At 32.8% G+C, this 23,003-nt stretch overlaps 2 protein-coding genes across 2 annotated transcripts; both read left to right on the top strand.

Moving 5' to 3' along the window:
- The first annotated feature begins 12,394 nt into the window (after positions 1–12,394).
- LOC105790398 (trans-cinnamate:CoA ligase, peroxisomal) lies at positions 12,395–14,485 on the top strand. Its single transcript, XM_012617973.2, has 2 exons — positions 12,395–12,672; positions 12,769–14,485. Exons 1-2 carry the CDS (start codon positions 12,475–12,477, stop codon positions 14,311–14,313), a joined length of 1,743 nt encoding a protein of 580 aa, XP_012473427.1. The 5' UTR covers positions 12,395–12,474; the 3' UTR covers positions 14,314–14,485.
- A 3,880-nt stretch (positions 14,486–18,365) lies between these two features.
- On the top strand, positions 18,366–19,772 carry LOC105793078 (uncharacterized). The gene is made up of 3 exons (XM_052634489.1): positions 18,366–18,541; positions 18,780–19,107; positions 19,186–19,772. The coding sequence occupies exons 1-3, from the start codon at positions 18,366–18,368 to the stop codon at positions 19,678–19,680; spliced, it is 999 nt and encodes a 332-aa protein (XP_052490449.1). The 3' UTR covers positions 19,681–19,772.
- Positions 19,773–23,003: the final 3,231 nt, after the last annotated feature.

Here is a 23,003-nt window from a genome sequence, read left to right as displayed (position 1 = left end):
TCAATATTTATTAATAAAATTATATTTTTATTAGTTAATATATTAGTTATTAGCCAAAAATAAGAATTAAAAAATGATTCTTTTTATTTGTTCAAGTAATTCTGTTTTTTTTTTTATAAAAATAGCTAAAATTGATGTTCATTTTTTTCGAACAATCTCATTATAGGTTCTGATCATATCTGTTCTATTTGACATGAGGTTTAGAACACCAATAGCCTCTCCCCAACCCATAAATAGGAGGATAATGTAACCACATCCTTCTGTATTGACAACAATACCCATGTCAATCAACAATTGATAACCATATTTAAATTGATGTTTTTCTTATATATACAACGTAATAAATGAATTTTGTATGCGCATACTTTTTTTAAAGAAATAAAAAAATTATGATGCACATTTTTTTTAACTATTAACATTTTTATTTTTTAAAAATGTTTATTATTTAAAAATATTATTTCAATATAACATTTTGGAAAGATGTCAAAGTTAAATGTATTTGACACGTGATGTCAAAATTTAGTGGATGTAATAAATAAATTGTTTTGTTACAATAATAGGTACAATTTTTTGGTCGAAAAAATTATAAGTATAAATACAATAACAAATAAATATATTTGAAAAGGAGTGAAAGTCAAATTTTGGGTAAGTTATACAAGTAGTCACTTAGTTATTAGTATTTTTTTTTGATCGATCAATTATTAAAAGTTATAAAATGGTCACTTAACTATTAGTATTTTTTTGTCACCTAACTATGAAAAAGTTACAAAATGGTCACCCAACTATCAATTTTGTCTTTTTTGGTCACCAACTAGCTGACAATGGCAGCTTTTAAAATGTGCATAATAACAAATTTAACCCTCAACATTTATAAATTATGTCAATTTAGCCTTGATTCTAAAAAAATTATCCTCAACATTTATATATGGTGTAATTCAGTCTTTCTTTTTTGCAGTTTTGCACTGTTTTTTGTGACATTAAGGGTTAACTTTAAAAGAATGAGAAAAGATGAAAATTATTATCTTGGATTTTTGAGTGTTTCTATTTTTTGTACATTTTAAATCAAATTTAGCTTCTTCTTTTTTTAGCTTTTTAGGTGAAATAGTCACAAAGAAAAGCAAAGTTGCAAAAAAATAAAATAAAATTACACAATGTGTAAATGTTGAGGTCGATTTCCTAGAATGAAGACTAAATTGACACAATATATAAATGTTGAGGGTTAAAATTGCTATTATGTCAATTTTAAAAATTGCCATCGTTATCCCAATGGTGACTAAAAAAGATAAAATTGAATAGTTGGGTGACTATTTTGTAACTTTTCATAATTGAGTGACCAAAAAGAAATTTAGTAATAGTTGAGTAACATTTTGTAATTTTTATAGTTGGATGACCAAAAAGATGTCTTAATAATTAAGTTACTACTAGTGTAATTTACCCTTTTCTTTCTAGGAAAGAAATGTTAGAAAATCTATAAACAATATCGATATCTTTAAATATTTTATGTAAAATATAAACATGCTTGATAAATATTAAAACAAAACAAAATTAACTAAAAGTCGAATAGAAATTTAGCCTCCAACCATTAATTTTATATATATATATATATATATATATATATATATATATATCAATTTTTCTATGCTCCTAACAATTCACTTAATTGGTGCATATTTTTACGAATTGCCACTACACCAAAACAGGCTTTTAGCGGCGTTTCTAGCGGCGTTTTGATAACAAATGCCGCTCCAGATCAATCATTAGCGGCGCTTTACGGAAAACGCCGCTGAAGAATAAGCATTAGCAGCGCTTTACGGAAAACGCCGCTGAAGAATAAGCATTAGCGGCGATTTCTATAAAGTGCCGCAAAAACCTCGGCCGAACGACGTCGTTTTCCGCACATTCGGGGATTTAGCGGCATTTTTTATGAAGCGCCGCTAAAGCTCAGGGATTTAGCGGCATTTTTGAGAATTCACCGCAAAGAAACCTAAGACCAACGACGTCGTTTTCTGAGCATTCGGTGACTTAGCGGCGTTTTTGAGGTAACGCCGCCAATGTTTAGTACTTTAGCGGCGTTTCTGTGGAAGCGCCGCAAAGAAACATAAGCCGAACGACGCCGTTCTCTGAGTATTCGGGGATTTAGCGGCGTTTATGGAGAAGCGCTGCTAATGCTCAGGGCTTTAGCGGCATTTTTTGGAAAGCGCCGCAAAAAACCTAAGCCCAACGAGGTCGTTTTACTTAGCATTGGGGGATTTAGCGGCGTTTATTAACAAGCACCGCAAAATAAATATTTTTCTATTTGTTATTTAATTGATTTATTTATATTAATTATAATTAGAAGTTTTCATTTAAGTTACCATTAAGCTGTTAAAATTGATGCCGGCCATATCGCTTTCTCAAAACCCTTAAACCTTAAAAACATAATCCTTAAAACCCTAAACGCCTAAAAATTTCATTTGGATATTGATGTACATGTATATACACATATAGATATATATTAATGTAAAAGGTCATATATGTTTATAAAGAATTGTCGAAGCAATACTTAATATTGATTAAAAAATTTTGGGGTTTAGGGTTTAAGAGGTTTAAGGGCTATAGTTTAAGGGGTTTTATAGTTTAAGGTTTAATGTTTAGTACTATATTGTAGGTTAAGGTTTAGGGTTTGCTATATTGGGTTTGAGATATTTAGTGTTTTAAAGTTTATTGTTCGAAGTTTAGTTTTTATAGTTAGAGTCTTAGTGTTTAACTATGGTTTTAAGGGTTAGGCTGGTATTAGGGTTTAAGGGTTAGGGATTTTGATAAAAAATATAAAGAAAAGTTATTTTTTAGTGTTTAAACAAGCAATATACGATTCTTTTTAATTACTTTTAATTGTAACTTATAATATATATTTATGGTTTAAATTAAGTTTAGGGTGTTATAGGGTATATCATATTAGAGTTTAGGGTTTAATGTTTAGTGTTTTAGGTTAGTGGTTAATGTTTATTATTTGGATTTCGGGTTTACGGTTTAAGGTTTAGTTTTTTATAGTTAGTGTCTTACTGTTTATGGTTCTAAGGGTTTAAGGTTAATAAAAAAGGACAGGAATTAAATTTATTTTAGTGTTTATGCATTAGTGGCATTTTAGTAAAAAAATGCCACAAATATGGATTAGTATGAAAAACGATGACGTTTTACTTCGTTTTCCTGGTGGCGTTTATAGAAAAACGCCGCAAATTTGTTGCAGAAATGGAAAAACGTTGCGTTTTGATTTGTGTTCTCAGTGGCGTTTTCAACCGCATGCCGCAAAAGGTTAGAAATTCGTGGCGTTTTTTAAAACACACCGCAAAATTTGTGCCTGATACTGCAAAACGTTACATTTTGATGCAAAATTTTAGTGGCGTTTTTTGCAAAACGCCTCAAAAGGACTATACTTTTGGTGGACTATATTTTTTGCAAAATTTGTATCCTGTAAGTGGGAAGTTATCCTCAGAATCGGGAAGGGAAATGCCGCTTCATTTTTTCTCTGTAGTGGCGGTTTTGAAAAACGCCGCAAAGTTTTATTGGGAGTTAATAAAACTGCGCCGTTTTACGTTGCTATTAGTGGCGCTTTACATGAAACGCCGCAAAATTGTAGTTATGTTTATCGAAATGTTGTCGTTTTGTCTATGGTATTAGTGGCTTTTTTTGGAAACGCCACAAGATTGAGTTAACTGTTGGGGAAATGACTTCGTTTGATCTTATATTTAGTGGCGCTTTACTTAAAACGCCGCAAAATTGTTCTAACATTTATAGAAATGCTGCCATTTTTTAAATGTTATTAGTGGCGATTTTTTGAAAACGCCACGGGTTTGAGGTAAGTGTTGATGAAACGACTGCGTTTTGATTTATAGTTAGTGGCGCTTTAATTAAAACGCCGCAAAAATGTTTTAGCATTTATCGATACGAGGCCGTTTTGCTGTATTATTAGTGGCGTTTATTCAAAAACGCCACAGGTGTGCGCTATTTGTTGATGAAACGACTGCGTTTCGACTTATAGTTAGTGGCGTCGTTTTTTTCCATCCTTCTGACCAAAATTGGAACCCGACATTTTTCTCCATCAGTTATCCCCCAAAATTCATTCTCCCCCCAAATCCTTAAAATTTCCCCTAATTACAACTTTCCTATGAAATACGTAATTGTGAACTAGACGAAAATTTAATCAATATACACAGATAATTTATTTACAATTATGGTGATTTTGGTATCCTGGTCTATCGTAATTTTTTTTGTAAAAGAATTCTATAAAACAAATCAAACTCGAACACACCAACAATTTTCTATGTATACATACTAGCTCACCTCACCACTCCCTGGGCATAGCCCTGGTGTCGTCCCTCCAGGCGCAAGCCTTTAAGAGTTCACCTGAAACATAACACACAAAAATAAGTTCAACGGAACTTAGTGAGTCAACCACCATTTACCTGAATCATATTTCCACACCACATATGATGTTTCGAGAATCATCTTGTTGCTCTTATTTTTCAACGAGTTTCTAACAAAAGTTGCCCCCATTTTCATTTCTTCATTCATGTTCGTTGCCATACCTAACTCCGAGTCCATTTCTTTCTCTTTAGTACCTACATTCTCCATTTCCCAAACCCGACCACCTGCTACTCTGCCGTCTCCTGTGCTGCATCACATTCTCCGTCCGTCTCCGATGCCGCAACCATCGGTAAGTTCGTCCTTTTAAGCAACTAACTGTTTTTTTCCCTTTCCTCTCGTCTCGCTGCCAGTGAAGGCTAAAGCGGCTCATTTCTTTCATCTACCGACGCTTTCAACCTTCCAACTTTCCCAGAAGCTCCAAGGCTGAAACCGAGGAGAAGGCGCTAAAATTACACTTTTCGGACTCCATATTCAGTTTTGGCTGATACCCTTTCCAAGGTATAAAGCTCTCGGTATTAATTTCATCATTTTATTTCAAGCTTTGTGTCCTTGGTTCTGATATGGGGTACTTTTATTCGACTCGTTCATGCTCAAAATTTGGGAAACAGAGAGTAAATTAGTCGATGCTTTTGATTAGTTTGATAGTGGGTACCATACCATGTGTTTCTTTTATGCTAAACACTGCTTTGCTCCTTTGGATTTGGAACAAATTGATGGAAATATAATTCCACAAATAATATGACCTGAAAGCAATATTCATTTATGAGCTTGTTAAGGGAAACTGTTAAATAAATCCCGGATGTGCTACTGTTTTGAAAACTTATTTGGTCCGGTGATTGTCAGTGATTTCTATCTATATTTCGTTTTTCTTAAATTTTCATCCAAAGGTGCCTAATGGGTATTCTTCAATTTTTGTTTTAATACTTGTTTGGTTGAGTTGAAGCCAATCCATTGTTTATACAGTAGACATGAAAATGGTGATTGCAAATAGGTATAGTCGTTCACATCTGGCATGTTAAAATGCAAAATAATTTTTTAATATTTTTTTAATTTAACTTTGCAAAATAGTTTTTAAACATTCTTTTATAGTACTATATAATGTATTTCAAATAATAACAATAATAATCTAAACAATTAAATTCCATTTTTAATATATAATTTTAATTTTGGAACTAATTAATTTAATAACAAGTTTATTTAAATATTAAATTTTATTAATAAATATCAATATCTAATCCAATAACCATTCTGCTCAACTTCAATTTATCATCTACCTAAATATTATAATACAAATTTAGATATGTTTTTGTAATAATTTTTTAAATTTATAGATGGTAAAATATGAAAATGTAAGAATGTTTGCAATAATTAATTTTAGTTATAAAGCAATATTAAGATAACTTTTAAATTTCAAACTTTTAATTTATTTTTAAGTTTAATTTTAGATAACTTACAAAAATTTAGTTAAAACTAACATAACATACATAAGTTAATTCAAAGTTATTTTTATTTGTTTTGAAGTTAAAATTCACATAACATACATAAATTAAAGTTAACATTTCTTAACTTATATAATATTAAGATAAAATTTCTAATTACATAACTTATAAAATATTACATAACTTATATAATGTTAAGATAAAATATCGAATTACATAACTTATACAATATTAAGATAAAATATCGAATTACATAACTTATATAATATTACATAACTTATATAATGTTAAGATAAAATATCGAATTACATAACTTATACAATATTAAGATAAAATATCGAATTACATAACTTATACAATATTAAGATAAAATATCGAATTACATAACTTATACAATACTAAGATAAAATTTGAATTACATAACTTATATAATATTAAGATTACTTTTATAATATTAAGATCAAATTTGAATTACATAACTTAGATAATATTATGATAAAATTTCTAATTACATAACTTACATAAATTAAATAACTTGCATAACTTACATAATACATAAGATTCCTAACTTACATTATTTAGATAATACATAGCCTACATAACTTACATAACTTACATAAATTAAATAACTTCCATAACTTACATAACTCACATAACTCACATAATACACAACTTACATAACTTACATAATACATAAAAATATATCATATCATAACTTACATAACTCATTTATAGTTATATCTGGCGTTTTAACTTACCCGTGCAAATAATTGTCAACTTCAGACTTCAATAATTAAGAAATGGACCGGTCTTGAATGAATTTGTCAAGGGTAAGCAACGGCTATCGAAATGGAGTACAGACGTTTCTAAATTTTGCATTTCAATACGCAAGCCAAGAGAACATGATTCTTTGCCCCTATAAGAATTGTGTCAACATAAACTGGCATTATCGTGAGGTTGTATATGAGCATCTAATTGTTGATGGGTTTGTTCGGGGTTATAAACAATGGTTATTTCATGGAGAATGCCCGCCTAGTACTTCCTCTTCAATGATGGATGTAACTTATCCTGATACTGCTTACCATCAGTCTGATAGAGGGGATGACATGGAAGGTATGTTGCGGGATGCATTTAATATGCACAATCATGGTGTCCAGTCGTTCCCAGCGGACTTTGTAACCTCTGATGATTGTAATATTGGTGGAAATACTTTTACCGAACAGGGAAGTAGTGTACGTCATGAAGAGCCGAATAGAGAAGCGGCGAAGTTCTACCTGCTACTTAATGACATGAACGAAGCTGATGAAGAAATAGAAGATCAAATGACACCAACCGCCAAACACGCAAAGAAATAGAAGATCAAATGATGAAGCTGATGATGACTCTGATGAAGAGGACGATCCTAATGAGGCAGACTTGTGGAAAAAAAGAAGTATTTTTTTTTGAGTTGCCTTAGTGGGAGCATCACCTTTAACGACACAATCTTGATGTTATGCACATTGAGAAAAATGTCTGCGAGAACATTGTGGGTACAATTTTGAATGTCGACGGAAAATCAAAAAACAATCTTCAGAGTCGACTTGATTTAGTCCAAATGGGAATCCGACCTGATCTTCATCCCAATCCACTTCCGAATGGGAAATATCGATTGCCGCCTTCTATTTTTTCAATGTCGAAGACGAAAAAAGAAGTGTTCTGCACGGTGTTGAAGGATATAAAGGTTCCAGACGCGTATGCATCAAATATATCTCGATGTGTTAGTGTTAAAGATCGAAGATTATATTCGCTAAAATCACATGACTATCACATCTTGATGCAAGATTTACTGCCAGTGGCTCTACGATGTTGTATGTCCAAGAAGGTGACGTCTTGTATAATTGAACTATCCAACATAATGAAAGCCATTTGTGGCAAAGTTTTGGATGTTCAAGAACTTCAGAAGGTACAGGATCGAGCCGCTTTGACTTTATGCAACATGGAGAAAATCTTCCCACCTTCCTTCTTCACCATTATGGTTCACTTGATAATCCATCTCCCGCACGAAGCAATTCTTGGCGGACCCGTTTTCTATCGATGGATGTATCCCATAGAAAGGTGTTAATTAAAATTTTCAAAAATTTTCCTTCATTCACCTCTATGCCTTTAGTTTCAATAATTAAGAAATGTTGTATATTGTGTTTAGGTTCCTATCCAAATTAAAGTCTTACTGCCGCAACAAGCGATATCCAGAAGGATCGATTGCTGAAGGCTACTTGGCAGAGGAATGTATGACCTTCTGCTCAAGATATTTGGAAGATGTTGAAACAAGGTTAAACAGACCAAATAGGAATGCTGGACTCACGGACCATAACTTAGCCGATACTTATTTGTTCCAAAGTTTTGGAGAACAAATCGACAAAGTTGAAATTGCAGAATTAGATCATTTATCGTGGGTACAAGCACATCGATATATTCTGTTTCACCACGAATCATTGGAACCTTTACGAAAGTAAATTCTACAAATTTGATAAATATTTATCAAACTAATAACTGTTTATCTTCTAACAAAGTGAACATTTTTTTAACATAGTGAGTACAAACAAATATTGAGATCTCGTTCGCGCTCCCGAAGAATACAACATCGAGATATCAATAAGTTGTTTACAAAATCTTTTTATGAATGGTTAAGACAAACGGTATGCAGTTGGAGCTTCCGCTTACAAATAATAATGTTTTCTCATAACATTTTTAATTACTCAGTTTACTTTCCATTCAATAGGTTTGGAGTGGGAAGAACGTAAACAACGAAGTTAAATGGCTCTCCCAAGGTCCAAATCGAGTGGTTAAAAGATATAGTGCGTTCCTCATCAACGGATTCAGATTTCATACAAAATATCGCGAGAGGTTGATGAGAACGCAAAATTGTGGAATAGTTGTCAATTCTGCAATTACAAGTTATGCTAGTGCTAGGGACAATAATCCTATCGAGGGAAATGTGGAATATTTCGGACACCTTACTGACATAATTGAGTTGGATTACTACGGCAAATGGAAAGTTGTCTTATTTCGAGGTGATTGGGCCGATGTTAATACAGCTCGTGGAATTAAGCAAGATCAATTTGGTTTTACAATGGTGAACTTTGACCGATTGATTCACACAGGACAACAACTGATAGATGAGCCGTATGTATTCTCATCTCAAGTCAAACAAGTTTTTTACTTAAAAGATCCAACTGATGAGGGTTGGTACGTTGTACCGTAATATCCCTAGAGACTTGTTTGACATGGGCAGTGGAAGTAGAGATAACATCGACGACAGATAAGAAACTTTGCCCTTTTCAGAACAAAACTTAAACGATAATATCCCTTGTAATAGTGCACAATTTCAATGGGTTCATCAGGATACCGATGAAGAAATTTACGAATAATGATGTAGTAAGGTTTTACGATTGCTTAATTATATGTAATATCATACTTTAAATCTTGGTCTTATTATATATTTCAATTGTTTTATATGTGTTGTTATTGTTGTAATTAGTTATTAAGTTGTCAACTATTTTATATGTATTGCAAATAAAATGCCTAGAATAAAAATTCTAAGGCGAAGCATTGTTCAAAATGACCCAAACTCGACAGAAACAAATAGTATTGAACAACAGACAGCAATTGGATCTTCGAATGTTCCGATTACAGCTGAGGATCCTACAGAAGTTCAAAGTAATTTTACATTTAATTTACATGCGTGTTGACTTATAGTTGATTTATTTTTCAAATTCTTATATTATAATATACCATTTGTAGTTGAAAATGGTAGGACGCGCAGAGGTCGAGGACGTACACTACTTAGAGAGTTATACGAGTTAGATCCAGTCGAGCGTGTCAAAGTTGGACGAAACAGTTTTGGTCAGCCTGTTGGATTAGAAGCTCAACTTTTAGCAGGATACATGGGCATTTTAGCACGAAATCCGAATATGTTGCCTATTAACTACGAGTCATGGCATCAAATGCCCGATAGCAACAAAAACCAAGCCCTCGATAATATTAAGGTAACAAAATGTTAATGTCATCTGTAATGCTTGGGAAATAGTTTCATTTATATTTACTTTATTAACTTGTGTTTTTTGTTTTTTGTTTTTTGTAGGCGAGGTTTGCTTTAGAGGTCTCGGATGCTTATGTAAAGAAGGCATTGGGAAAAAGATAGAGAGACAATAAAAGTACTTTGAAGAAAATTTATTATAAGACAAAAACAACCCTCGATGAGAAATTGCAAAATGTCCCGCCGGGTATGTTGAGGTACCAATGGGAAGATGCGGTTAGATTTTGGCATTCGAAGAAAGGCGAGGTATGACGTACTTCAAAACTATTGTAATTATTTTGGTTTATAGTATTTTATATTTACGTACTAAAAGTTTCATAACGTAGGATCGTGAACAAGTTGGAAAAAGCAGCAGGCAGAAACAAAATTCACCCACACAGCCGGGTCCAGAAGTTTTGCATGTGTAGCTGAGGCGGAGGTATTTTTAATTTTTTAATATTGTCAAATATGTATAACTTTCTATTAAATAATATTTTTACTACTATATTGTAGGAACTGTCGTCCGGTCAAAAAGTTGGACGCCTTCAACTTTTTGAAATTACACATAGGAAGAAAGATGGATCTCCCATGACTCCTGACGCTGGTGAAATAATGATATGTTTACTTAATACAATTGGACTTGTTTTAGTTATTTATAGTGTTTATTTTCTAATGGTTTAATTCATTGCTTGTAATGCGACTATTGTTATGTTGCAGATGTTTTTAATATATAATATTGCGTTCCTAACTATGTGATTTATTTATTAGGAAAAACTAAAAGATAAAAAGTATGAGTCTGAAGGCGATTGCTTCTAGTGATAGTTTTGTTCATCTTGAAGACATTGATAACCGGATTATTACTGAAGTTTTGGGTCCCGAAAGGTATGGTCGGGTTCGATTTCAAGGATCTTTTGTTAGCCCAACCCAATACTTTGGATCCAAATCATGACAATACATGGCTTGGGAGTCGTGCTCAAGTCAAGTTCAGAGGTTAAAAGACCAAATGGCTCGGATGCAAGCGACCACGATTGAGGTTCAAAGGAAATATGAAGAACTCCGGCTACAACTTAAAGCGAGGCGTGAGGAAGCGGCAATTGCAGCGAGGGAAGCAGAGGCTACAATGAGAGAAGCGAATAGAGCAAAAGTACTGACGAACTCAATGCACTTCAGATTATGATGAAGATGTTTCATCATAACTTCCGCCGTCATAGTGTATGGCATAAATATTTTATCATTTTAACATTTAACATTTTGCAAAAATAATATGAATTCACTTTTATTTATTGATATTAATATTATTTTATTCGTTTAAGTTGAAATATTATATAAATTTATTGCTTTTGGTGGTTTAGATCTGGTTGCTTTTGATTGGTTGCTACTGAGGAGGTGAAAAATGAAAATTTAATATAAAAAATCTCAAAAATAGTGGCGTTTTTTATAAAAGCGCTAATCTAACATGTTCTTTAGCGGCTTAAAAAAACGCTAAAGATAATGTTCTTTAGCGGCACTTAGAAAAAAACGCTGCAAACGTTTGCGACGTTTTCGTTAGCGGCCTTTTTTGCGGCGCTTGTGGAAGTGCCGCAAATACCTTTAGTGGCGCTAAAAAGCGCCGCTAAATGCCTAAAAAAACGCCGCTAAAGACCTGTTTTGGTGTAGTGTGCTGAATATAGGAACCTCTTCATAGCTTCTATATATAAAGGTATGCATATGTACGTTTTTTCATTAAAAATAAAACATACCACATTCATAATTTTTTTCAAATGAAGCATTAACATCTTCAATAAATACTAAGCACCATTTATGTTAATCATCATTAATAATGTTTTTAATTAACATAACTTAAATTGATCAATAAAGAACAAAAAACGTTTGAAAGTTTTATATATTTAAAGAAGAAAAAATTTAGGAGAAATTCATGGGAGGAGATTTTGTTTTTGAACAATCTCATTATAAGTTTTGATCATATCTATTCTTTTTTATATGATATCTGGAATTACCCATAATCCATAAATAGGAGTATAACAATACCCATGTCAATCGAGTTAAGATTCAATCGAAACATAACGAGATTTCAACCTCGAGGAAATAAAAAAGCAACTAATTTGAGAGGGAGGAAAGAATAAGATGGAAACAAAACGAAAACCATTAGCATCGGTTGGAAATTCAAGCAGCCCCACAATATGGTGAAACCCATAATCCAATTTCAAAGCCGAAGGAGAAAATAGTAAGTGGGATAGTGACTTGAGACTCTATGGGGCCAGTGTGTGTGAACGTGCATTGGTTAGTTTGGGTCAACTCAACAATCCTTATTTCCAAATCTAAGTTAATCAATCTTCATTAAAGTAATTTGAAATAAAATTAAATTGCCTTGCAATATCTCAGCAATTTCCCTATCAGTTTCCTTAATAAAAATTTACTCCTTATTTTTTTTTTTTAATAAAAATCTCTTTGCCCTGCCTATATATATTACTCCTTCCATCCTAATTCCTTCACAATTCCATCTTTTTTTTCTTTCTTCTCTCAATCAAACAAATAACAGAGTTCATAAAAGAAACCAATCTTTCAAAAAAATTTAGAATGGACCAACTCTCGAAATGCGAAGCAAATTATGTGCCACTTACACCCTTGACGTTCCTCAAAAGGGCTGGCAGTGTGTATGCTAATCGTACGTCCATCATCTACGAGAGCATTCGTTTCACTTGGCGTCAAACCTACGAGCGGTGTTGTCGTCTCGCTTCATCTTTACGTTCTCTCAACATACTTAACAACCATGTTGTAAGTTTCTTTCAATCGCCATTTGTGTTACATGTATGTATGTTAGTGTTTTTCTGTTCTTTTCATTGATGTTTAGAAAACATGTCTTTTTCGTAGGTATCTGTGCTGGCTCCTAATGTTCCGGCTATGTATGAGATGCATTTTGCTGTTCCCATGGCTGGTGCTGTTCTCAACACCATTAATAGCAGGCTGGATGCTAAGAATGTTGCCACCATTCTTCGTCACTCTGAGGCCAAGGCCTTGTTTGTTGATTATCAGTATGTGCAGTTGGCTAGCGAGGCTCTTCGGATTTTGATGGCGGATTCACAACAAGGGCAGTCATCGATGCCATTGGTGATTGTCATAGATGATGTAGACTCCCCCACGGGTGTTCGACTTGGGGAGTTGGAATATGAGCAGCTAATCCAAATGGGTAATCCGAGATTTGTCCCCATTGAGGTACAAGATGAGTGGGATCCTATTTCACTCAACTATACATCCGGAACCACATCCGAACCCAAAGGGGTTGTTTACAGTCACAGAGGGGCTTATTTAAGCACTTTAGCCTTGGTTTTAGGGTGGGAAATGGGGAATGAGCCTGTTTATCTTTGGTCTCTCCCTATGTTCCATTGCAACGGTTGGACCTTCACTTGGGGAATCGCAGCACGAGGTGGAACCAATGTATGTATACGCAATACCACCGCGTACGACATGTACCGAAGCATAGCGACCCACAAAGTGACCCACATGTGTTGCGCGCCCATCGTGTTCAACATCCTCCTCGAAGCCAAACTAAACGAGCGCCGGGAAATTTCCTCTCCCGTCCAAATACTCACCGGCGGTGCACCCCCTCCAGCCCCATTGCTCGAGAAGATGGAACACCTCGGTTTCCACGTAACACATGCTTACGGTCTAACAGAAGCCACCGGTCCCGCTTTAGTGTGCGAATGGCAAGCCAAGTGGAACCATTTACCCGAAGAACATAAGGCGAAAATCAAGTCCCGACAAGGAATTAGCGTACTGACGTTAGCAGATGTAGACGTGAAGAACATGGAAACCATGGAAAGTGTCCCGCACGATGGGAAAACCATAGGGGAAATCGTTTTGCGTGGAAGTAGTATCATGAAAGGGTATCTCAAAGACGAAGTAGCCACCTCCAAAGCCTTTAAAAACGGATGGTTCTTCACCGGCGATGTGGGAGTTATACACCCCGATGGGTACCTCGAAATAAAAGACCGATCAAAGGACGTAATCATATCCGGAGGCGAAAACATCAGTAGCGTCGAGCTTGAATCGGTTCTTTACAAACATCCCAGAATTCTAGAAGCAGCCGTGGTTGCAATGCCGCACCCACGGTGGGGGGAAAGCCCTTGTGCTTTTATATCATTAAGAGAGAACGAAACCGGCCAAAAAGGCGACGTGAAAGAAGCCGATATCATATCATATTGCCGTAAAAACCTCCCACACTTCATGATCCCAAAGAAGGTGAAGTTTCTATCACAGCTGCCCAAAACTTCAACGGGGAAAATACAGAAATTCCAGCTAAGAGCTATGGCCAAAACATTCCAAGTTACAGAGAAGAAGTCTACGCAAGTCAATAAAGAAATTCCTCAATATCACGTGGAGGGTCATGAACAGATTCTTGCAATGTCACGCCTTTGAAAGTCAAAAAGAGATTAGTTAATTAGTTGAATTGGAATAAACTATACATGCGAGTACTTGTATAGGGGCCGTTCCTTGATATTTTTTATTTGCTTATGTACCCTCTTGCAGATGGCTTGTGAAGAAACACTACTGCTTAATTAATGTTATAAATAAACAATTTTGTTGCTAACTTTTTTTATGGTCATGGATCTGATTTGGCATTTTCCTATTGAAAATGGATAAAGATGATATGGAATTACAATTTCATACAATCTTTCTTAATTTTGAGTTGTTATTTAGGGTCTGTTTAATTGGCGTATTTCATTTTCCGGAAAACATTTTCCCTCTTTTACGGTGTTTGATTGACCAAAGGAATTGATTTTCCGGAAAAGTAACTTCAAAACACGGGAAAATCAAGCCCTTCTTTGCGTAAAATGTCTTACAGATTTTTTTTCCGTAATACATTTTCCGGAAAACACAGCTTCAACCTCTCATTTCCTCCTCATTTCCTCTCCGTCCATCAACGTCACCTCTCCTCCTCATCGGTGTGCTTCTTCTTCTTGGGTTATCAACAGGTTCTGTTCTCCTTTTCTCTGTGTATTATTTTTGTTCATCGTGATTTTTTCTTGGGTGTGCCTTTCCTCCTTTTCTCTGCTGTTTTTCCTCCTCTATGTTTTTCCTCCTCTACTTTCTTGATCTATTTTTTTTGTTTCTTTGATTGAGTTTTTATTTCAGTTATTTTGTAATTTCAGTTTTGATTGTTAAGGGTTTCTGCAAATGGGTAGTTTTCTACAAATCAGTTTCTGGGTTAACTGGAAAATGGGTAATTTGGATACTTTAGCACCCCATCATGCATGCGTATGCTATATAGCTTCTGCAATGTTTGCTAAATTTCATCTGTAAGTTTTCTTGACCTCCAACTTGGTCGATTTAGAACCGGCATTTGGAATTTAGATTCTTTGGCAGTTTTCTTTCCTTCTTCTTCAATCATATAAATTTAGTGATGATTGTTAAAGAAAACACTAAACCTCATCTAAAGTATAAACTACAAAACTATGGCTACTCTTGCCTCTTCCTACCGCCGACACCCCGCAGTTGGATCTAAAAAATCCACAACCTTTTTTGTATAACCAAAGTTGTAAGTGAGAGAAGTAAAAGATAAAAAGAGGCGATGACGTTTGAAGGTGATGGAGGTGTTAGGCCACCAATAGTTTATGTTTTACAAATCTTTTAAGCTGCTTTAAGGAAGGAGAAAAGTATGAGTATTTTGGCTGAGATCAATGTCTCATTTACATTCTTATAAAAAAGAATACATTTTTTAACTAGAAGAATATCAGTCTTATTTTATCATACATTATAGATGGTTAAAAGTCAGCAACTGCCATGTTGAAAATATTGAAGGAGATAGAAGTAGAAATAAATAAGGAGGTGACAAAAATAAGCAAGTTAGAAAAGAGGTGGGAATGGATTGACCTTGGGAGGGTGGGGTGATGAATAAGAGGGGGTCCATGTGCATGCTGGCTCCAGCCAGTTCATTTACTCACCTTTTTTCCAACACTTGTATTTGCATTTACATGGCCTTATCATGGTCAAGCTCAATAAAAGCCTCCTCTTTTTTCTTTTTTTAAATGAAGTCCAAATTTAAATATACATTGTAGATATCTATTTTGTTTTTACAATACAATCACGCTGAATTGATTAACTAAAGAACCTTGATTTGTTCTTAAATTTCTGGCTATTCAATCAACTTGGAAGCTTAAAAAGTGTTGAAACCTGTTCTGCATTTGTAGCTTTTAAAGGTGCTTTAGTTGGATGGTCATGATTATCAGATTGTTGCAATTTATTGTCTTGTTTTATTAGTTAATAGGAGTAAATGTAAAATGTTCATTGGCTTTTAAAATGTTGGAATTCTTTGAATTACTTGAAATGCTTAATGATGTAAACTTGAAGTGCTTTTTTTTTTTTGATAAAGATGGTTACTGATATTATTGGATTCTTATCAATTTGGTTTTCTTTACTAAAGGTGGTGTTGATTTTGTTTCTAGTTTTTTCTCAACTGCAAGAAATGAATATATTTTGATAGATTCTTTGTGCTATTTATGAGGCACTCATTTACTATTCCATTATCTAAACTGAATGTTATCTGCTCTTGAGATTTGATTTTTGATGGTCTCTTAGGCAGTAGTTACTGATTTGATGGCTGCAAATTTAGCCTTTGCTTGAATGAGTGCCTCATAAAAGAAAAATTGAATACATTGCCCAAGTTTAAGGACACCGAACGACTAAAACACTTAAACCAGGATGTTTTAAAGTGTAACTTGTCCCCATATTTGCCCAAGGTGTTTGCTCAACCCCCATCCCACCTCCTTTTGCCTCCAAAAACCAGAACTGTTTGTCTTGCTGTTCAGAACTGGTTTTAACTGTTTATGTTTGATTCTATTATGTGGGTAATTCATGATTGGTGACAATTTGGTCTTCTTCTTTTTTTCCTGCTCAACATCCTATATATTTAATTTTCTTTTCCATTCCATAAGGGTTGCTGACAGTCAAAAGAGTTGTAACTTTCATCTTCATGCGCTTTTTTCTAATCAAGTGGGTAATATATTTAAAACTCTTTAAATACATGAAACATATTATAATTTAAAACTCTTTATAAATACATGATCAATATATTTTACGTCATGGTAACTTTAAAAAAACATATTATTAACTATGATCAATATGTTTTAAGTCATGATAACTTAAATAATAAAAATATTTTATATTTTTACATGAAAGATAACCTAATAATATATAACAAACTCTTGCACCAATTGAAGTATTGTATTAACTATGATCAATATATTTTAAGTGCTACTTTCAAAAAATTATTATTGGGCAATTATAATTAGCTTGATATGTATGTATGCACTTTTTTAGTCATTGTAACTTTATGTGATCTTATGAAAATCTTGCATCTTTTGTAGTAGTTAAAACATATTTGTGTGGCATTATTTTGTGTAGATGGATCGTAATCAACATCAAATGGCAATTGCCGGAGTCGTGGCTTCAATTTTAGCTTTTGGGGCTCTTTGGATTAAAAAATTAGAAACTTGGAAGGAAATTGCTTCTCGCCCTCGTGTGAATCGAGATTATGAAAGAGAAAACTATATTAATAGTATTTTATATAGTGGTGACCAACATTGCATTGATATAATAAGGATGAGACCGATCGCCTTTTTTAATTTATATGATACTCTTAGTACGAATAATTTGTTACAATCGTCTAAATCTGTCGATATTAGGGAGCAAGTAGTTATATTTTACATATAATTGGTCATAATGTAAGGTTTCGAGTGATTGGATCTAGATATTATAGATCAATTCCGACAGTTCACCATTACTTTAGGGTTGTATTGAGAGCTATTTTGAAATTGTATATACTAGTTATTAGATTACCTGATGAGTCAACTCCTAGTGAAATTAGAAACAATTCAAGGTTTTATCCTTATTTTAAAGATTGTATTGGAGCATTAGATAGAACTCATATTCGTGCATTCGTTCCACTTAGCATGCAAGGAAGATTTCGTAGCCGTAAATGGGGGACGACACAAAATGTATTGGCTGCCATTACATTTGATTTGAAATTTGCCTATGTTCTAGCTGGTTGGGAAGGTAGTGCACATGATTCTCGTATTTTAAGTGATGCACTTTCACGCCCAAGAGGATTAAGAATTCCAGAAGGTAATATTTATCACAAATAGTTCCAGTAAGCTCATAGTTTATCAGTATTAATTACGTATTGTAAAATTGTAGGTAAATATTATCTTGCTGATGCTGGATATGGCATCCGAATTGGATGCATTACCCCATATCGTGGTGTCCGATATCATTGAAAAGAGTTTGCTGCTGAAGGGCCTGAAAATGCAAAGGAACTCTTTAATCTTCGACATTCATCATTACGGATCACTGTTGAACGTGTTTTTGGGATTTTGAAGAAACGGTTTCGTGTATTAGATGCTGAACCATTTTGAAATTTTCAAACTCAAGTAGATATAGTTTTGGCTTGTTGTATCATTCATAATCATATAATGAGAGTTGATCCTAGTGATTTAATTAATCAAGGATTATACGAGGAGTCTGAGTTTGATTCGATAATACAAACTCTCACGGAGCGAGAAGAAAGAGAAGAAGCAAGAGAATGGTCTGCTAAGAGAGATGAGATTGCACAAACTATGTGGACTGATTATATGGCTAGAAATATTAGGTAGATTTAGGGCTTAGGGTTATTGTTTCTATGTTATGTATGTTTTAGACTGATGTTTTTTTTTTTGTAATTGTTGGTTGGATAATGATATTGAAATTTTAGATTGTTGGATTTTGATATATGTCTTGAATTTGTTAGATATTGATTATGTTTTAACATTGTTGGATATTGAATTGATTATTATGTTTTAAGCTTGTTGGATATTGAAATTATTGACGATGACAATTATTTAATGTAGAATGGGTAAGGGCAACAAAGAAGGGACCTCCAAGCAATTCAGGTGGACAAAACCGATGGAACATGTTTTCCTTGAAATTCTAGCAGAGGAGGCTCGAAAAGGAAATAAGCCTTCTAATACTTTCAAATCAGTTTCTATTAATCGAGTTGCCGACGCCATTTCTGAAAGATTCCAAGTCCAATGCGATACGAAGCACGTGGAAAATCATTTGAGGACAAGAAAACCAAAGGCGATTATATGCAAAATTCGAGGTGAAAGTGGTTTTGGATGGGATGATAACATGAAAATGATCACATGTGATAGAGCGACATACGATGCAACAGTGATGGTAATATATGTATATATATGTTAAGTATATTTCAATTGTTTTTTACTTGTTATTCTAATTGTGTATAATATCCAACAGGCACACAAGAAGTATGAACCATTTTTGAATAAAAGCATTGATCATTATGATGAAATGGCTGTGGTTGTTGGCAAAGATATGGCAACAGGGAGTTTTGCCAGAACATTTGCTGACATAGATTTGGATGATGGTAATGAAGATTCAATGCCTGTAGACTGCGACAATGAAGAGGCTGAAGAGGTAAGAACAAATGTATCTTCATCTGGCACATCCAAACGTAAAAGAAAAAGTGGTCAAGAAAGTCTCGTTAATGAACAAATTAAATTTGTGGGTGAGCAACTTGGCGAAATTGCTAATGCTTTGAAACAATTTACTGCCGACAAGACAGCACAGCTTTACGAACAAGTGATGTCGATGCAGGAAGAAGGATTTGATGATGAATTCTTGTGTTCTGTGTGTGATTATCTAGGGAGTCATGAATCAGAGGCCAAAATGTTTTTAGTTAAAAGTAAGAAGCATAGAAAAATTTGGCTTCAAAAATTTTCTCAGGGTTGAAGATATTGATACTTTTATGTGGTGTAATATTATGCACTTGGACAATGTTGTTACTATGTGGTGTACTACTAATTATGTATTTGGATAATATTATTTCTAGTACTCATTAAGGTTTCGAAGCAATTTATAATTATTCAATATTCTTACTAGTACTCATTGTGGATAATGTTTTTCAATTTATAACGATCAATATTGTAGCTTATTATTGAGTATTATTATAAATAAATCATTGCAATATATGTAAAAATAATTTAAAATATAAAATTTATTAATATATATTAATATATGTAAAAAACAACTTTTCCGAAAATATTTTCGAAAATCATCAAACAATGAGAAAATATTTTACAGATTCAATCAAACACCGAAAAATATTTTCCAAGAAGTCATTTTACGAAAAAGTAAAACATTTTCTAGAAATCATTTTACGGAAAATATTTTACTGCCAATCAAACAGACCCTTAGTCTATTCCCGAAAAGTAAAACAAAAACTTGTATGCCCATCATATGATGATTACTAAAGATATTTAAACCAACTTAACCAGTGAGTTTGACTTTTAAACCCTTTTTCCTCTTTTAACATGATTTGGTTCCAAATCGTATTACCTCAAAATGTTAAAAAAAGAACATTCAAAGAATCGAAAATAAAAACCATTCAATTAAAAGAAATCATAATAATCATAAAACCCAAATTGATTATGATTAAAGTTCACTTTAGGCAGATGGTGCGGTCAATTTTGGTGAGATTAGTGTGACAAATTACTATCAAAGACAAAGGACCCAAATAATAGGTTTGTTAGTTAGTCTCTTAAATTTTTGTAAAATTATATTTTAGTATAATAATAAAATTATACATTGACCCCGCAATCATTTATGATTAATCTCTAACCCTCTTAAAGCAAAGAATATTCTTATTTTCACACACAATTTCAAGCTAATTTAATGGTTTGTCGTCTCGAAAAATTTAACTTCAATGGATTGGTCAATTCATCCATCAAAAGAGGAGGTGGCTAAGTCCTCTGATGTCAGCTGTGCATTTCTGTGGGGGCAATGAAATATAGGTCATCCTCAATCCATGCTATATATAATCCATTCATTTTAGCTTATAAATAAAGGGGATAATCGTACCTCTTCTTTGAACGAATATTAAGTTGGTACCCTCTAGCTTTAAAATATTTAAATCTGAATTTGATTTCTTAAGGAAAAAAAATATTACAAAAATCGATGGCGGATTTTTAAAATATATATATATATTTTATTATAATGTTTAAGGTTTTAAATTTTTTAGAATTATGGTTAATTGTTTTATAAAGGTGTGAAAATAAAATTTTAGCTATAATTCAAGGGTTAAATTAGTAATTAACTATTTAAATTAACATGCCATATCACCCTCTTAAAGGTAGTTAATGGAAAAGTGACCAAATTGTAATAATTTGATAATATTAGTGACTGTTATGTAACTTTTGAAAGTTGGGTGACTGAAATATAACTTTAAACAAAGTTTAAGGACAATTGGTGGAGTTTACCCTTTTTTTCTGTTTTATACCAGAGTTGAAGTGACTTGAAAGAGTATACTATTTTTCTTATGTTAGTATAAAGGTCTAAAATAGTTTTTAATATATATATTTTAAATTTTAGAATTAGGATTAAATTGATAAATTTTATAAATATTGAAGACTAAATTTGTTAAATTTTTAACATGATTTTTAATATTCTAAATAATTTTAATAATTTATTTTTATTTTTTACATTTCCAAATATATAGGTTATGTCCCCTGAGTCAGTGAAAGCTACCGTATTATTTGGCATGTTATTAAGGTAGATGCTCTTTCGAGCTGACCATTGTCCCCACTCCGGTGTTAATATGTGGCTATCCTCTCTCAGGCTAATGAAATCCGTGATCTATTGCCACGTTTTAGTTCATATGACACATTCTGATAGTTGTCACAATGTCACATGTCAATCCATTTTTTACCGATGTTAAATAAATAGAGTGAAAAATATTATTTGGAAAGTCAAAATTTTAAATTAGTATATGATAAAAGTATACTGTTCTCTCAAAAAAATAGCTTTTTTTTATTTAGTCATTTAAAAGATTATAAAATATAATTTATTAAAATGATAAAATTGTATTTAGCTCTCGTTAAAGTATACAACTACATTCCACTCCAAAAAAATCCTTAGCTTCACCCGTGATTTCATGATTAATTTTGACTAGTATTCTCCAAATCCAATTTAGCTTGTAGGGTTGCCTCCAGAAGATTTCATCTTATTCTCTTATAAGTTTTGCTCGTATCAAGTTTTAGTGCCCCAAAATCTCTTTTATATTTTTTTGAATATTAATCTCATTATATGTTCTTATTATTTATGTTCTTTTTTATACAATGCATCAAACTACTCATAGCCCCTTTTTAACTTTTAAATAAGAGGATAATACACTTGAGTACACTCGTATCCACGTCCTACATTGTCAAATTTTTTTAATTTTATATCAACTGGACTAATTTCGCTCCAAGGGATATGGTATCACTTATTTGTTATTATTGAATAATGCGATGACAATTAATTTGTATTGAATCAAAGTGACCGGTAAAATATAGATGAGTTTAGAAAATCTAGTAACCATTTAACTAGGACACATGAATATACTAAATTAAAGAGTCTCATTAATTGTCGATTGAGTCTTAATTTAATTGCCATCGACATTGTTGTTAGTGTAGAATGGTGTTTATGAGCCAGACTAGATTTAGGTTGGGCTTAAGCATGATATTAACATACTTTATACTTGCTTAAGACTGACCCGACTCGAAATATGGACCTAAAATTTTTTTCAAGCTCACACATATTTGCAAAAGACTAACTCAAACCCATTTTAGGCCCACTCATATTATTTTTAATTTTTTTAAAATATTTATACTATTTTAATTTAATATTTTTTATTTATTGAAAAATTTTATATGCTCCTATTAATATTATTTCAATGTTTACATTAGAGTAGTGTTATATATTTAGTACAAGTTTATTTTTTTAATGTGTTATAAATTACATAATATATAAAAATAGTATAATATAAAATATTATAAACTTAAAAACTGGTCGGACTGGACTTAGACGTTGAATATTCAAGCTCGAATCTGACCCATATTTTAAATAAACCTATTTTTTTTTGTTCGAACCCATTTTTAAAACTTAATTTTTTTACTTAAATCGTACCAAATTTTGGATAATAAATTACGAATTGATAGTTCATTGACCGAAGTAAACCATTACACAACATAAATGCTTCTAACTCCAACCCTTACGAATGAAGGACAGTATTTTAT

The sequence above is a fragment of the Gossypium raimondii genome, chromosome 8 (genome assembly GCF_025698545.1).
Source record: "Gossypium raimondii isolate GPD5lz chromosome 8, ASM2569854v1, whole genome shotgun sequence".
Taxonomy (NCBI): Eukaryota; Viridiplantae; Streptophyta; class Magnoliopsida; order Malvales; family Malvaceae; genus Gossypium; species Gossypium raimondii.
This window is presented reverse-complemented; position numbering and strand designations above follow the sequence as displayed.

What these genes read in the sequence shown, in the direction of transcription:
- LOC105790398 (XM_012617973.2), top strand. Translation starts at nt 12,475, where the DNA reads ATGGACCAACTCTCGAAATGCGAAGCAAATTATGTGCCACTTACACCC. An exon ending in ACATACTTAACAACCATGTT is followed by an intron (nt 12,673 to 12,768) that starts GTAAGTTTCTTT and finishes TCTTTTTCGTAG; the next exon opens with GTATCTGTGCTGGCTCCTAA.
- LOC105793078 (XM_052634489.1), top strand. Translation starts at nt 18,366, where the DNA reads ATGAGAGTTGATCCTAGTGATTTAATTAATCAAGGATTATACGAGGAG. An exon ending in TATATGGCTAGAAATATTAG is followed by an intron (nt 18,542 to 18,779) that starts GTAGATTTAGGG and finishes TATTTAATGTAG; the next exon opens with AATGGGTAAGGGCAACAAAG. An exon ending in CATACGATGCAACAGTGATG is followed by an intron (nt 19,108 to 19,185) that starts GTAATATATGTA and finishes AATATCCAACAG; the next exon opens with GCACACAAGAAGTATGAACC.